General features: G+C 37.7%; 1 protein-coding gene across 1 annotated transcript in view; it reads right to left on the bottom strand.

Moving 5' to 3' along the window:
- LRP1 (LDL receptor protein 1) overlaps positions 1–18,843 on the bottom strand; it is a 744,558-nt gene that overhangs the window by 329,093 nt on the left and 396,622 nt on the right. The window contains exon 44 of the mRNA XM_068228249.1: positions 9,738–9,878. Coding sequence (XP_068084350.1) covers positions 9,738–9,878 — 141 coding nt within the window. The remainder of the gene's footprint in view (positions 1–9,737; positions 9,879–18,843) is intronic.

The raw sequence follows: 18,843 nt of genomic DNA, 5'->3' as shown, positions 1-18,843 counted from the left end.
AGGGGTAGCCCGACGTACAAATTATCTCAATTTATTCAAGATTTCCTTAGTACACATTATCACTACCAAGCGAATACAACGATAAAGAACTCCATAGAACTTTGTGAAAGAATAAAACATATAAAGGTACCAGAACACCACAAGATCTTTTCATTTGATGTCGTCAATATGTATGCCAATATCCCCGTTAAGACCACTATAAATCTAATACGGAATAATTTAACAAAATTACTTTCTCATGGGCGACGGACGTGCGTAAGACCGGCTCCTCAGTTTCAGTGAATTAGAAGGTGCTATTCTAAAGGGAGCTATATAATAAGTGGTACACGAGTTTCACGAGTTTATGATACAATGTTGAATCAAACCAGCGAGTATCAGTCATTGTAACAATCAGTTCACCAATATCAAGTAGTGATTTCTCAGGCAATGTGGGCCGTAGCAAGCGCAACACCAGTGACCCGAGCAGTAGTGCCAACCACAGCAGTGCCAACCCTGTTGAAGAGGCAGTCACCAGGATACTAAACGAAACCATCAGCTCTGGTAAGTTCCTTGAAAAGATAGTAGCCTCCATATCGGAGCGTGTGTCAGAACTTGTCATAAAGGAATTAGAAAAATCTCTCCAGTTCAATTCTGAAATTGCGGCAGAATTGAACGCAAAACTCGAGAGCAGGGTTAAAGAAATCCATGAGATGACGGAAGACTTTGCTGCAAGATGTGACGACTCACTGGAACAATACAGTACAGTAGAAGAGCTAACATTAGTATTTTTGGGGTACAGGAAAGTGTAAGTGAAAATACGGACGAACTTGCGATAAATGTTTTTAGGGAGATAGGTGTGAATGTGAATTTGCAAGACATTGATAGGAGTCACCGAGTCGGACCTAAATATCCAGGGAAACCTCATCCAATCATTGTCAAATTCACATCATATCGAACAAGGCAGGAAGTGTTTCGCAATAAGCAAAAATTGAAAGGTACCCCAGTAACTATTCGCGAGGATCTAACCTCTACCAGGTTGTCAATTCATAAGGCAGCTATTCTCCGCTTTAATCAGAGCAATTGTTGGACCTCGAGTGGAGACATCATTATCAAGAAACCATATGGCAGTAAAATTAGAATTAACCGGCTGAGTGACATTCCTAAGGACAGTGACAGCAGTTAAATGTAACAATTCACTGAACTGAGTACACCGAACTGAGTGTTTATATTCCTAGATTAGCCCATATTTATTTCTCTCAAGATCGTTAAATTTTATCTTAGAATAGTTTAGTGGAATGTAAAAATGAAATGTCGTATGGCTTTGAGTGCCGGGATATCCCAGGACGGGTTCGGCTCGCCAGGTTCAGGTCTTTCTATTTGACTCCCGTAGGCGACTTGCGCGTCGTGATGAGGATGAAATGATGATGAAGACAACACACACACCCAGCCCCCGTGCCATAGGAATTAACCAATTAAGGTTAAAATCCCCGACCCGGCTGGGAATCGAACCCGGTACCCTCTGAACCAAAGGCCAGTACGCTGACCGTTCAGCCAACGAGTCGGACTAGAATAGTTTAGTGAATTATCATTTATTTTCATTTAGCTTACTTAAAATTTCTTTTTTGCAACAATTTATCTATATATTTTAATAAATAATTGCATTTACTTTCTTATTTCCTTATGATTAATTTAATAACTTTCAATTTTAAATAATTTTTATTTTTATTTTATTAATTTAGACACAACACCCTTAATTTAGTCGCGCTTTAAAATAATAGGTAATTCTAGGCACAGTTGATTATATTCCTGCACCTCACTACTTCAATTAACGTTAAATTCCTCCTAGCTCTTTGTGTTTATCTGTACATTTTGTTAACTTCATCATTCCAAGTTGGCAAGAGTTACAAGTGACAAAACAAATTCCTCTGACGTCACCAGTCGATTTCAACAGCTACTGTATGTCGCCTCACACCAGCTACCCTCTCCCATCCTTCCGCTGTCCCCACTCCCCTCACCCTCTAGCGCAAACCTTGACCAAAGTACTGCTAGTATCCTAAAGAATTTTGTCTCGCAACATCCCAGAGCCCTACACGTCTGTCATATAAACACGCAAAGTATATTAGCAGCCAACCAAATGGACGAGATTGTAGAAATATTCACTCCACCTGTTTTCCATGTTCTGCTAGTGTCTGAGTCATGGTTAAAAGATAATAGCCAGTCTTCTTTGTGTCATCTTGAAGGCTACTCGCTTCTGAGAAATGACCGCACTCACAAACGGGGTGGAGAGGTATGTGGCTATTTCCTAACTAGCCTCAAACCTAAGCTGTTCGGTCATTCACCAGGCAGGTATGAGAGAAAACCAGAATACATGTTCATAGAAATAACAACGAACAGGATTAAAGCCCTTGTAGGAGTAGTTTACAAACCTCCGAATACAGGTCACTTAGAGGATTTTGAAGCTGACTTAACTAAATTACTGCCAGACTACCCTCACACAATAATTATGGGAGATTTCAATACAGACTTAACTGACGCAACTTCTTCCGAATCCACACAACTTAAAACATTGTTTCAAGCCTATAATCTGGAAATCTTACCTCTCTCTCAGACTCACCATACATCTCATTTGCACACACTATTAGATCTTATAGTTACCAGCAACTCAGACAGAGTTCTCAATGTTGGTCAAACCTCCGTACCTGGTATATCTGCACATGACGCAATATACATTTCGTATAACCTCCGGCCACCGAAACCCTCCCAGAAATTTATCACCTATCGACCATTGAAAAATATAAATAAAGATAGACTCTTAGAGGACGCAGGCAAAATACCCTGGCATGACATAACGAATTATAACAATCTAAATGACAAAGTTGACTTCTTTAATAGCAAAGTAACGGAATTATTTGACAAGCATGCCCCAAAGTGGCGAGCGAGAATATCGAAAGGACCCTCCCCGTGGTTAAATGACGAAATTAGACAACTAATGAAACAAAGACACTGCGCTCACAGACAGTACAAGAATGACCCTACTGTACAAAACTTTGACGAATATAAGAAGTTACGAAATAAGACAACACAACAAATACGAAACGCTAAACTGTGACACACTTACAGCTTAATTACGCCTGACGGTAGAACAGCGACATTTTGGAAATCTATTAATAAGCTTGGACTTACAAAGAACAAGACCAGAGAAGAAATTACAGTACCTCTCAAGACTCTTAACGAGTACTTTACTGCTAGCTGCTCCGCAGTACGACGTGACGACAAACAGAGACTTATGAATTATTATGGTACACACCCTACTCCTGACGGAGAGAAATTCTATTTCAGTCACGTGACGCCCCTCCAAGTCAGAAAAACAGTCCTCAGAATAAGCATGAAAGCAAAAGGAATTGATGACATTGGGACTGACATGGTCAAACTAATTCTTGATTGTATATTACCAACCTTAACTCATATAATCAATTTCTCTCTTCTATATTCCACATATTCAAGTCTCTGGAAGAAGGCTATTGTGCTACCTCTTCCAAAAAGTCAAACGCCTTCAAACGAGGGAGACTATCGTCCAATCTGTATTTTATCAGCTTTATCTAAAATATTAGAATATGTAGTCCATACACAAATATCCGAGTACCTTCGAACGCACAATCTCCTTAATCCTCTCCAGTCCAATTTCCGACAAGGACATAGTACAACTACAACCTTACTTAAAGTGAATGAGGATGTTAGACAAGCAACAGACAGAGGACGATTCACAGTTCTGGTACTACTAGATTACAGTAAAGCTTTCGACAGCGAAGACATTGACATTTTACTTGTAAAACTGAAAGCTCTACATTTTTCTCAGAGTACGATTGCTTGGATGCATTCTTATCTTCACGGACGTCAACAATATGTGAAAAGTAATAACGGAATCATTTCCTCGTGGCGCCACGTGAAGAGAGGAGTCCCTCAAGGCTCTGTACTTCGTCCTCTTCTTTTTGCACTCTTTGTGAATGACATATCATCCAATTTAAGACACTGCAAATATCATATGTACGCTGACGATCTTCAACTCTACACATGTAATGGATTTAAAATTATTCCTCGCTATGGTACGATCTGTTCTGGATTTCATTCATGCGTTACCTTACTGTCAAACTCACCGTGAATTCAAACATCAAGATTCTTTGAACTTTCTCTGATTTGGTAATGGTGAGCCATCTGGCGGTCGAGTTGGAACTAGTCGTACGAAATAACTATGTGGTGCTGCTATCTGGCTGGAAAAAAGTTAACCTTGCTAGGCCGGTGAACGCAGCTAGTCAATAATGTTGATGGCAGTTGTTTTTTATTCTTGTTGCTGAATTGGAAAAAGACGCCTTGAAACCTACGCTTCTGATCCTGGTTTTAAGATAAAATTATCCGTAAAGAGAAGAGAAATGGTTGTGGGACTTGATCCCGGGTGATGGTTTCACCATCAGGCCGTAAGGGCCGAAGAACTGGTTTGTTTGGTTTTTAAAAGATTTCATTTCTTCTTGTGTCTGACCTTGTAAGTAACTTCAAGCATATGTATACTGGTTTATCTACCCCATCGAAACCTGCTATTTATTTGTGTTAAGAGACATGAACAGTACTAAACGCTACAATATGTGAGAAATTCTACTGCTGAACCTTCGGACTTTCCAAGCTTAAAAATTTAAGAATAAAAAATCTGGTCTTCATCATGTCTATGTAATACATTATGTAATACTCATAGTTTTGGGGTTTCAATTCGATGGTATGAAATATATTAATGTTTCCCTTAATGCAATTATTTAAGGTTCCATGTTAGTAAAAGTATATTTACGTTGCGGAGCTCCCAACTAAGTATTATACACGAAGTGTTTGTGTAAGCTTATGGTGGTTTAATTTCATTTCCTCTTTTAATCATAATAATTATTTTATTATTTTAATATTTTCAAGCCTTCCGAGCAAGTAAAAGAAAAGAATAAGTTTTAGGATGAAAGCCTTTCTGATGATTTACTCGGTACTTATGTAGGAATTTGATCATGGCGGTTGTCATTCTGTTACTCGGTGTAACAGAGTGCAAACGTAAAGGGGGCGTTGCTCCTTGTATTTGACACATGAGTGTCGGCTAATTATTAATACCTTGACTGTCATCTGATTTTGGGAAGGATTGTTAACCTGGTCTTGTGACTGGTTTGATTGAAGTTACTGTTCATTGTGGAATATTTAATTAACTGTGCTAATTGTGAATTATTTGCATGTCATTGCATAATTTCTGCCGGATTCCTGAAATAATGTGTGTTTTGGGTTACTACTGTTCCTTACACCGTTTGTGGTAACCGAGATAACCCATTGGAGAAGTTTTCAGCCTGCATATTGAGATAATTGATTCAAGTTTTTATTTTGAGTGCATCTCTCATTTCTTAAGTGCTCAGAATTGAATTACAGATTGGATGGTGGTAGTTACCTTAAATGTTTTTAATTTTCAATTCAACTACATTGATTAATTGTTCTGAAAGATTTTCTACGCTCATTCTTAAAGGTTGATTTTAATATTATATTTTGAATTGATTTTTCATTTATTAATTGCTCGGAAATTCAAATTATTATTTTGGAGGTCAGATGTTCTTAAATGATTTGTCTTATTAAAGTTTGTTCTTCAATTTATCAAGGAATTATTATTTTAGCCAATTGGTTAGTTATTTTGTTTATTTGATTCACTCGAACTCTTGCGCCCTTGCTTCCGCAATTGGCAACGACCTTTCTTTCGGGATAATAGGTAGGTACTCTGATATTATTTTATTTGTTTATTATTATTCCAGGTCGTGCTAACACTCTTGTCCCTTTGTTATTGTGTTGTGAGACACAGACTCTACAGCATGAGACCTCCAGGAAAATATCGACTTACTAAATATTGACTTACAGTCTGTTAGTGATTGGTCTCCTGCGCACGGCCTGAAATTGAACCCTACAAAGTCAGAAGTAATCCTTCTTGGCCATCAAAGTCAAATAACAAGTATAACTAAACGTCCGTTGCCAAGAGTAATCCTGCATGATGTTCCAATTCCTTTTCTATAACAAGTGAAGAATCTCGGTGTTATCATGGACGAACGCAGGACTTGGTCTGCACATGTCTTACATATCTGTCAAAAAGTTTACTCAGCTTTACATTCTTTATATAAATAAACATATATTTCCAATGAAGCTTAATAAGAAATTAATTGAAGCCCCTGTAATGCCACATTTCGACTATTGTGATGTTGTTTTCAATGACGTCAGGCCGCAATTTTCCCCAAGGCTACAGCGTGCTCAAAATGCATGTGTGAGATATATATGCAATTTAAGAAAATATGACCATGTGTCACCATCTTTCCTAAAATTAGAGTGGTCGCGACTCCATGTTCGTCGTAACCATCATACTTTGGCTCTCCTCCATCAAGTTCTTACTACATCTTCCCCATCTTACCTTTCTTCGCATTTCCATTACTTCTCATATGTTCATGACAGACATACAAGGGCTCAAACATCCAACCTGCTCATCATCCCTCACCATCGAACTGCCGCATATAACAGCTCATTCTCGGTGTTTGCCACACAAGAATGGAATCGTTTACCGGACGACGTCAGAGGAATACCAACTACAGGTTCATTTAAAAGAGTGTAAAGAGGTACAACAGGATGTGAGTGACCTGTGAATTTCTGGCCTTTCAGTGATCGTGCTACTACATTATTATTATTATTATTATTATTATTATTATTCTCATCATCATCATCATCATCATCATCATCATCATCATTGCTGTTGTATGTCCTACTGTGGTGGAATTTTAATTCAGTTGTATTTTAATTGTCTCTTCTAGTATTAATTACGGTAGTATTACTTGTGACTTTAATGTATACTAATTGGTTTAGTGTAAGAGAAGGCCCAATGGCCTTAACAACACCAATAAAGACATTTATCTATCTATCTATCCATCTAAATTAAGCATTGTAAAATAGATGAGTCATAGGCCTATTAAAATTCTCTTTTAGTAATAATTATTTCATTTTTGAGAATAAAATCTACCAACAGAGAGGTTTACCTATGGGAGCACCGTCCTCGAGTATTTTGTTGAACATATATATGGACCACTTAGAACACACAAACATCACAGATAAGATCAAAGCTATAAAATACTGGACATGTTACGTCGACAATGTGCTACCCATCATAGATAGCAGCATCAACGAAAGAAATGAAATTTTGGAACTACTCAACAGTTTAGATCAGAATATTAAATTCACTATGGAAATGGAGAACAATAACTCGCTTAATTATTTAGACATAACACTATCACGTCATAAGAATAATCACATGGCATTTAACATTTACGTGAAACCAATTTACACTGCTAACACCATTAAACAAAACTCAATACATCCTGAAGCTCACAAAAAAGCTGCCTACAATAGCATGTTAGAAAAAGCGTTAAAAATCCTGCACTCAAAGAAAAATTTGAAAAAAGAAACCAGGAACATCTGCAAAATAGCTTTGAACAACAGATTCAGCACAAAATTTATAAAGAAGCTAATCAATAAACATACTAACAAGCCCAAAACTACTTCAACGAAAAAGTCAAAAAAAAATATGTCACATTCACATTTAGCAAATCAAAACTTTTCAGTGAACAACACTAGCTACCACTGTTGAACTGTTTAATCACAATGTTCTGTTGCATAATGCAGTCAAGCAATGCGATGATATCGGGTGACTTCAGGACACCCAGAAGGTTATGTGGAATGAAGACTGCCCCTTCTCCTAACCTCCTTCAGATAGTTTCCTCACTAATATTCACTCTTCATACTTCCTGAAGTCTATTTCAGATTTCAACAGCAGTGGTACAATGGTCATGGAGAACTTGTAGCTGGAGGAACTGATTGTCCCTAGCTGATGTGGCTCTTCCTGGTCTCCTAGAATAACGTACAATTTCCCTATATCTTTGAGATGTTCTGAAAATTGATGAAACCGTAGTTCTCACCATCCATTCAACATAACTCCTGTTATGACCACCTTTCACCAAGGCGACAGTTTGTGCAGCATCCTCAGGACTTAACAACATGTTCTCTCTACAGAAATGTTTGTAAATCCGACAGATATGCCTAGAAATCCATTTTATTGAAAGAGAAACATTCCTCTTCTTTTTTTTTTTCATCTGCTTACGTTACACCGATACAGGTGGGTCTTATGGCGACAATAGGTTAGGAAAGGTCTAGGAGTGGGAAGGAAGCAACCATGGCCTTAACCCTGGAACCGTACATCCATGTTTCATGGACACTACCTATACACTGGGGCACTGAGTACCCCACAAAAGAAACATGTATTTTATACATCCAGACTTTAAGATTTATTTTAAAACCTCAAGAAATCAGTGAAATGGATTATTTTCAATACATGAATATATATTTGCAAATTAGAACAGTACTGTAATTGCTGGTAATGAAATAAAAAAGTCATATTTTTAAAAAATCTACCTTTTGGTTTTTGGTGCTACTATAAGGTTCACTTTGCAAAATTTGAGCACAACTCCAGCATATGGTTTTTGCATACGAAAATCTTTCGTTCACTGCAAATAATAATGATTTAAGACTCTTTGGACAGTCATTATATATTCCACACCTGAGACTGACTGGATATTGCAAATACCACCTTTTGCACAATAGAAAGGTGGCTTCCTCCATGTGATGATGGGATTTCCAATCCTCATCATACCCAGGATTTCATTAATTCTTCTGCCAACGTGAAAGTAAGTTCATCTGAAGCACAAAGGGAAAATATATGTTTTATCACATCATCTCATTCAACAACGTTTATTTCCATCATCGTCTGAAGCACCGATGAAATCATCAAGGATATCAGGCTAAGACCTATATGATTCTGGTAAAATCGGTTCACTACTCTCAAGGCAATCATTTTCAAACACTTATCACAATGTACAAAGGTACATGTTAAAACAGTCTGAAAAACCAAACTGGCTACAAAGAAATACACCATACACCAGGGAAATGTATGCCCCAGATATATGTTTTCATATACACGCGGTCGTCTCTCGATAGAATTAGTGCATGAGCTGAGAGAGTACGAAGGTCAAAGAACAGTCACGGAAGTAGGAGACTATAGACATTGCAAACACTAAATTACTGCGAATTAAAAATTCCCTGGGGCACTCAGTGCCTCGATGTACGGTTTCCGGGTTAATTAAGGTACAGCCCCAGCATTTGCCTGCCATGAAAATGGGAAACTGCGGAAAACCATCTGCAGGGCTGTCGACAATGGGGTTCAAACCCACTATCTCCCGAGTGCAAGCTGATAGCTACGTGACCCAAACTGCACAGCTACTTGCTCAGTACATTCCTAAGTGAATGAAGAGCAAAGCTAGGTGGAGAAAGCTCATAACAACCTTCACTGCATAATATTGTGTACAAACACTTTTCAAGCTATGGAAGAGAGAAGATTGTGATGATCACAGGGATAGATTCATAAACCACTTTTAATGTATTATTCCCTTACAAAAATATAATAGATGACCTTTCCCATCAAGAACTGTAAGATGGAGGACTGAAATAGCATTTGTTGCACAATTAAACATAATTCCTTCAATATTTAAAATGTGTTGTTTTCATGCCAATCAGTGTAATTGCAAACTGTCTTTCATGTAAAATTCAGGTCCCAAAATCAAGGTATTTTACAGACACCAACAATCCCCATTCTAAAAATTAATACTCACCACAACCACGTTCATCAGAGCTGGGTCCATCACTACCTCCATCATCACAATCGTTGTCCCTGTCACAAACCCAGTTTTGTAGAATACACTGGCCACTGTCACACTGGAATTTATTTTCTGGACAATGCTCAGGTAACACTGCTGTAAAATGATCCCAAATTAGCTGTAAATATACACTATACACATTCTATGCCAAGTATTACGATGATCTAGGTTTAAGTTTTATTTCAGAATTTTTTGAAGAGTATTCAAAATACTAAAGCCATAATGAGATTCAAGACCTATGATTCACTTAAGCATTAATAGACCAAGTACCATTTGTTCCATAATAACTAGTCTAATATTCAGCTGAAACAAAACAGGAAGTAATAATAAAATTTCCTTTGGACTGATCAGTCCGAGATGAACTGGAACTATGGTTCACACCTGGAATTTGTTCAGTATGTCAAGTGACAACTTTAATATTGATACCTTATAACTGGAACAGAAATGGCTGTAACTTGGAGAACAATGATGGATGAGTTGTTTATTCCTTGTGGGAGAATGGTGTAATTATAATACCAACACACGAAAGAAAGGCTGTTTTACTCAATGGCATGCAGTTAGGGCACAGTCCGATCAAGTTTGTGTCTTTTTGGATTCAATGTCAAACAAGTTTGATTTGTAGAAATATGTGAATATGTTATTAATGGATTGAATATGAGATGAGAATTTCAAAATAAGCAAAGTAATGTTTATGTCAGTGTAATTTGAAGACAGTAAATATCGATATTTCAATGACTTCCTAGGTTATCCTTCATCCTTCACTGGAGCATTCCTTTTTTTTTAAAGACAGAGAGTACTTTGGAATCCCGACTAGTATGAATGCAAATTACCGTATTTACGCGAATAATCCCCGCACCCTAACTTTAGGAAGGCTGATTTTGAAAAAAAAATGCCAACATTAACTCAAATAAAACCTACACCCCAATTACGTGCCTCAATTTTGTTTTGTTTTTTAAATATGCGGGTATTATTCATGTAAATACGGTATGCTACGAGTTGGAGAGCATCATTTGAAAAAACACAAAATTATACATGTTGAGTACAGCATGGACTGGAGTATTGCTAAATCTTACCGCACAAGGAATGTGAATGTGAATTTCTAACATTTAGCCTTCTGCAAATGGCTGAAAAAAGTTTTAATCACGAATTATTAAAAGTGGAGATTCTTTCATTCTCATGCATGTGTATGTTTGTAAATAACTCTGATGCATATTACTCTGCATGTTAATACAGTAATTCTAAAAGCTGTGAAAAGGAGTGAAGTGATTTTAACTGCATCTTTTTAAGTTACAGGTACACCAGTGTGGGCCAGTGTGCTTTAATGTCATGCCCCATACAATGTGCCTCTAAAATGGATTGGAATTGGGAGGCATGGCAAACTTAAGAACTTAACCAAAACCATGATATAGATGTTGATTCCCATAGGGAATCTGAAATATTGGTTCTGAATGAGTAAATTTATAATACCAATATAAATGGTCAGTTATTGGACATTAAGGGCCGACTGCAGAAACGATGACTAGTTTTAAGCCTTAGACATCGTCTACCTAAACAACGTCTAAATCATTCACCATCTTCCATTGCATAAACAATGTTCAGTCGATGTTTAACTAGACATCCCTTAAAGTTTCAATTTTGGTTTGAAAATAGAGACAGAAGTATCTTTCATGCAACTCTTTGCTTGTCGCAACCAATGAAATTCGTCGGTGCGCGCGCTGAACGCCAGTCAGCTGTTTGTCTTCCTACACATTACTCAAATATGGCTGAGCATGACTTGCCCGCAGATAAGAGTATCGCTTTCGGTGCAAATTAAATCTCATAATATTATCGACACTAAAGAGACACGCCACCGTACGGGGAAGGGTAGCTTTCATTATAGCGTTGTTACAGCGAGTGTAATTTACTCATAAATACAGTAGCTTCAATGAAGAGAAGATGAAGCAATAGTAATGTGTAACCGAGTGTGTTGTACGGGCCATACAGATGTAGCTTGCATTCTGGAGATCGCAGATTCGAAACGCATCATCGGCAGCCGTGAAGATTGTTTTCTGTAGTTTCCCTATTTTTACACCAGGCAAATACTAGGGCTGTTATTATGGCCACGGCTCTTCTTCCCCAGTCCTCTTTATATGATAATCACCACCACTTGCCTTTTCCTATCTGATAGTTGCCGAAAACCCATGCGATTATATATATAAAAATCGCATACAACCTACTTTTTAGTTTTCACTATTATGTGTGTTTACTTGGCAGTAAATATAAGTGAATCTCTCCCGGTTGATGTATGTGACAGCCCTCAGACGATTGGGACACGTAATTGTGATATGTATGTAGTCAAAGTGACCTATAATTCCATGGAAATTACCCCATGCATATAATAAAATATATCGATTGCCAAGAATTGTATTCAAGTTGACAGTTACCAGACTGTCACTTTGTCAGTCTCAAGAAACAAGTCTCTCGTAAAGCGAAACCTTATTTTATGATTATCTCCCCGTGCACGTCTAACGAATTGCTGCGATTTAGCAGCGGGCGACCCACAGAGAGGCCGTCGGACTAACCTTTCTTCCCGGAATCGTCTCAACATGATAATACAAATTACATGTTTCACGATACATAATCTCTGATTATGATTCACTCCTGTCATTTGAGGTTAAACAGTGTTCTCGGCAGTGTTTAAACATGACCGGTTGAACATCGGTTTTAGACAGTGTCTAAGTGATAAATAATGTCTCTGCAATGCGGCAGCCATACTTAGGCATTGTTTAACCGTAGACATCGTCTAAATGCCTTTTCGGCAATCGGCCCCATAAATTTTCCAGCTAACTCATTCCTCGTGGCCAGCGTTTCACCCCCGTATGCTAGGCTGGGCTTATCAGTTGGTACCTAGCACATCTACCAAGATGCTGGCTAGTGCATACTGTGGACGCCACTGCATAGGCTAATTGTGGCCGGTGGCTATAATGTCCAATAACGAACCATTTATACTGGTATTAACCAACACCAACCAAAAGAAGGGGTGAAGAGGCCAAAAGTTACGTAATACTTCTCCTTTCAGACTGATTATTGTAATTAGGCGTAGCATTTCCTCTTAGTATAATTTATGGAAAGTAGTGTGTTTTTCCCATAGCTAACCTGTAGTACTTATGTAGGAACAGATGGTGTAATAATTTTACCCACCTGCCTGGACCAACAAACCAAGTCAGAAATGTCACCTCTCCGTTGGAATCCTGGATGCTGTTTTTCCTGGATGGTGTACTGGAGCAGATTGTTACGTACACCAATATTTGGATTGCACAGGCAAGAAAAAATTGTGAAACGGACAGGAATGCTGTTGATACTAGGAAGAGCCAAGATCAAAGCAGTCACTGGACTTTTGTACTTAGCTGGGGTACTAAACTCTTCCCACACTAATTCGAGAGATTTATGGGCAATGGACAGAACTAGTGTAGAATAATTCCGTACTACTATGAGTCAGAAAAGATTCCAATTCCTCCAGCAAGCTATTCGTTTTGACGACATCCACACCAGGAACTAAAGGAGGAAAGAAGATAAACTTGCTCTGATATGAGAAATATTTGAAGGTTTTGTTGACAGCTTCAAAATGAATTATTTGCCTGAAGAATACATCACCATAGATGAGATGCTTGAGGGGTTTTGGGGATGGTGTTCATTTCGACAGTATATTGCTAACAAGCCCGCGAAGTACAGCATCAAGGTCCACGCCCTTGCAGACGAAAGAACATATTATACTTGCAACATGGAAGTATACACAGGCAAGCAGCCTGATGGACAGTTTTCAGTGAGTAAAAGTGCTCACAGTGTCATTGAGAGGCTGGTGGAAACAATTTCACAAAACAGGAGAAATGTTACCACAGACAACAGGTACACAACTCTTCCTCTTGCTCAGAGCCTGCTGACAAATCACCGACTTACATTGGTCGGTAAATTACTGTCAGGAAAGATAAACGGAAAATAAATTCCACGTATCTTTGTTGAAACAAAGAACAGACCAGAAAAAAGCAGTATATTTGGTTTTAGTCAAGGAGTTTTATTATCATACGTCCCCAAAAAGAACAAGGTTGTCTTATTGTACTCATCCATGTGAGCAGATGATGCAATTGACCCCTCATCAGGCGACGCCAATAAACCAGATATGTTGACATTTTATAACCTTATGAAAGGTTGAGTACATGCCGTTGATGAGTTAAAGGGTAATTATTCCATTTCAAGAATCAGCAACCATTGATCAGTAACTCTATTCTACTCCCTTCTAAATATTGGTGGCATAAACAGTTACATGATTGTCCAAAGTAAAGTCGACAGGATGAACCGAAGGTAATTTCTGAAGACACTTTCTAGAAGACTGTGCAGAGACTACATGGAGTATCGCACATCACTGGCATGCATTCCCCACGGCATCAAAATGAGGCTCCAGGAATTTCTAGGGATCAGCAATGAACCGAGACGCTGTAAGGGAACTGCAGTATTGAGGAATGTGTGCTTACTGTGGAAGGAAAAAGAACAGAAAGACCAAAACAACATGTGTGCACTGTTCAAATTACATTTGCAGGGAACACACTATATTCTCTTGTGTGGACTGTGCTAATGGAAACCTCGAAGAAGAGGACTAAAAGGAGTTTTCAACTATTCCTGTGTTGATATTACCTTGACGAAACGTTATGTTGAACTATGTAAAGATATTTCCTTATCAGGTCTGGAAAATTTTAGTTTTATGTAGCAGTTTTTTTTTTTAAATATACTTCACTTCTTATGTCCATTTCAATTTCAGAAATTTTAGTTTTATGTAGCATTATGAGTTTGTATGTTTAATAAAATTTGTGTGGTTTTTTAATATTGCTTATGTCACTTTATTATACGTTGTGTGTTGTAATGGCGAATAAAAACAATATGATTCAGTAAAATACGATAAAACCATCAAAAGAAGCCTATAACAAAACCAAAACTTAATAAAAACTCAACAAATCAATATTCAGTCCATTTTAAAGTGATATTTCACTTAAGTGTAATTGTAGTCTTTAAGACCACGCGCAAGTCCGCATGTTACAAGTCTGCGCGTGAGTCCTTGTGGTTAAAAATTAAATGTATTTATTTATTTCCCACTAAAAGACTTGAACCTACTAACCACGGTATCAGATCAAAAAGACTTGATGCCTAAACGATCACGGCCACCAGGTGGACAAGTCAGAAATGAATATGATGGATGAAGCTTCAGTGGTGGGGTCATATGAGATGAATAGAGGAGGATAGATTACCTGGGAGAGTAATGAACACAGCCATGGATGCTAAGTGTTGTCACATCAAAGCTCTTTTACATGCTATCAACCTTAGCCAGGATTAAATCCATTATCTTGGGAACAGAAGACTAAAAACCAAGGACTTTCACTAGCAACTCTAGTGAACAACTCAGCTACAACTCCCAAGACTGCCTCTTTATATACATTGCCTGGCCTGACTTCTAGAAAAGAATGACACAACATGTTTTCTCGTAATTTCTAGAGTCTTTCATAACCTACTTACAACGAATGGAATTTGCTATAGAGTTCTAGTGACAAGATGCATTGTTCTGGACTATTACTGTGTATTGCACAATATTACACTGGATTTATACATATCATATTTACAGGTAATAATAAATTATAAACTATTAAGTACGTGTTCTTCCATTAAGTAAACTCATACATACAGAAGACGTGTCGTGACATAACCTCACAAGTTTTGTTACGACCACAAAAATAAGGTCTATACATTACTATGTGAATAATAAATATTTATTTTTTTATTTATTTATTTATTTATTTATTTATTTATTTATTTATTTATTTATTTATTTACACTGTTTACACCCACACTGGAGCACCAAAATCAACCTTATACAATAAAATCTTCAAAAATAAGTACATCAAAAAATAAGTTCATTTTTTTAAAACTAGATCATTTCTTCTCTTCCCAAAACTTCATTCTAGATGATCTTGCAGCCTGTTCTTCTGCTGATATAACATACTGCTTATGTTTTGATGTTTTAAGTGATAGTTTTGTACATTGAATCTTCTTCTCTTCTCTATTATTAATTTGCTCAGTAGTAATTTTCAATTCATCATTTCTTTAAACCAAATGTTTTTGGTTTACTATTCCAAAACAAATCAAAAAGCTGTTTTACCAAACCAAACCCCATGGCACTACAGCCCTTGAAGGGCCTTGGCCTACCGAGCAACCACTTCTCAGCCCGAAGGCCTGCAGATTGCGAGGTGTCATGTGGTCAGCACGACGAATCCTCTCGGCCATTATTCGGCTTTCTAGACCGGGGCCGCTACCTCACAGTCAGATAGCTCCTCAATTCTAATCACGTAGGCTGAGTGGACCTCGAACCAGCCCTCAGGTCCAGGTAAAAATCCCTGACCTGGCTGGGAATCGAACCCGGGACCTCCGGGTAAGAGGCAAGCATGCTACCCCTACACCATGGAGCTGGCACCAAAAAGCTGTTTTAGGAGTCTAAAATTTAGCAAACGATGTACAGTATGTGTCCAAAAAATTTAAATAATAAAAACAACAACACCACCACCACCTACTAAACCAGCTCGATATTTTCACTATTTACCCATGGGTTTAGAGAATTGTTTTCAAGTTATACTAGTCCATTACACTTGCATCATCGTGTGGCAGCAGCCGAACTATTAATTCATAAAAGAAAAGCTGAGAAGTTCCACAGGACAATATAGACTGTGTGCAGAACATTTGCAGAGATTCTGAAGATGTCGCTGGATTTGTGTTGATTACATGCAACATCTGATGCTTTCAGTTATCCCCATTCAAGACACGTTCTATTTGCATGCGCTTAATTACAATGTCTTCAATATACACGATTTAAAATCTGGGAGGGCTGTATTCTACACATATGATGAAACAACAGCTAAAGAGAGCCACAATGAAGTTTACTCCTTTATCTTAAATTATATAAATGAATATGTTGGCAAAAATATTCGGCATTTCCATATTTTCTCTGATGGCTGTGCTAGCCAAAACGAAAATCATTGTTTAATCCAGCTCATGTTGACATTGAAAGCCAAAGGAAGATTTGATTCAATGCATCAATATTTCCCCATCAGAGGGCACAGCTACCTGCCATGTGACAGAACTTCAGTGTTGTGAAGAGAAACGTGAAAAAGACTGTTAGAGTGTACTTACCAGTGGAGTATACAGAATTAATCTTCTCTTCTAGCTCTAAGAGTGCTCTCACATTACACATGGTAAATAAAGAAGAAATGTTTGACTTCAAATCATGGTGGACAGCGCATTACAAGAAGAAAGTGGTGTCTGTGGAATCACAAGGAAGGATAATTCCGCGAGAAAGAAAGCAACGTTTTTCAATTTCAGACTTTATGGAGTTTTCCTACAGCAAACTTACTCCTGGTGTGGTGAAAACTCAAAATTTCATTGGTGGATTGCAAGAACATACCTTCAGACTTGCAGAAGGAGAGCTAATTCCAGATTTTCCATCACAACCAGCTTTCCCTTCTGAAGTGCCAAAACAAGCGGGGGGAAAAAAAAGCAGATTAAAAAATGTAAACCTTACCTACCGCATTATGAAGGAATTCAGCGATTCTACAATAATTTATACTCCGAACCCATGTATGAGGATAAAGAAACATAACTGATGTAATACTGTGGTGAATTATGTACTCTTAGTAATGGTTTTTACATGAAATAGTTTAATCACTTAAATTTTCATTTGTTAAACCCCTCATGTCTGACGAATTCAACAATTTACATCCCCAAAATGAATATTAATTAAACATTCAAAGTTGTGGAAAATATGTACATACCATGCAGTTAATATACATCAAAACTGGTTCACATCGTGACTCTACGTGAAGAATTATTTAGTTCTTTCCATATCCCAAAAAATCACTCTTAGTGGACATGAGAGGTTTCTGCAATAAGCGGTTCATGTTTGTTAGCAACAATGGGAGTGGAGAATGCACGTTGTTATAACCAAACCAACAATTCTTGATCATTTGTACTGGAATTCTTTCTATTATATTCCTAAATGGATCTTTGTCCATATAATTCACATCGATTTCAAATCTGTCATTAACTTCCACTTGACAATTATTTTAAATAAAAGGAAAATGGTTATGAGAATGATAGATCCTTCTAAGTGTTGGTACATCAACATATGTACTGTTAAAATCATTTAAGCTCTTTAGGCTTTTTCAATCGTGAAATATGGTGTCCTTCCAGGAACCTTATTTTTTATACAGTGGAACCTTGATTCTCCATTTTTCAAGGGACCATGAAAATAAAACGTACAATACGGGAAAACGGAAAATGCGAGAATGAATGAAAACCATCAACAATTTGCCTAAACACCACAAAAATGAAATATGTATAATTATAATCTTACAAATCTCCTAAACCAAACCAAACTATAGCCTCAATGGGACTTTGTCTGCCAAGCGACCGCTGCTCAGCCCGAAGGCCTGCAGATTACGAGGTGACGCATGGTCAGTGTGACGAATCCTCTCGGCCGATATTCCTGGCTCTCTAGATCAGGGTTGCCATCTCACCATTAGATAGCTCCTCAATTAAAGGTAATCATGTAGGCTGAGTGGACCTGGAATCAGACTTATATCCAAGCAAAACTGCCTGACCTGGTCGGAATCGAACCCGGGCCCTCTGGATAAGAGGCAGGCATGTTAGATCGTGAAACCACATTAATTACCGGTACGTAAGTTCAAAATCTCGATAATTTATATTCAAATTTACAGGGGAATCTTTGTCAGTTTCCCGTGAAAACTTCTTTCAGTTCAGCAACTTTGATTAGCCAAACTCTTCGAAAAATCTAATAACGCCAAGCCAAACGACAATAGACTACAAGTTTTTAATTCTCTCATCGAATAAAATAAAGCAAATTAGATACAAAAGCGCCCAACATGATGGCAAAATCCCTTCTTTTCTTAATCTTTCATTGTAATTTGGTCTCCGGTATTACTGTTTGTAGGCAGTTTCTGGAAATCTTGTACCTGTACCGCCGCTGCGT

The sequence above is a fragment of the Anabrus simplex genome, chromosome 6 (genome assembly GCF_040414725.1).
Source record: "Anabrus simplex isolate iqAnaSimp1 chromosome 6, ASM4041472v1, whole genome shotgun sequence".
Lineage (NCBI taxonomy): Eukaryota > Metazoa > Arthropoda > Insecta > Orthoptera > Tettigoniidae > Anabrus > Anabrus simplex.
The sequence above is the reverse complement of the archived record's forward strand: the minus strand, read 5'-3'. Positions and strand labels throughout refer to the sequence as shown.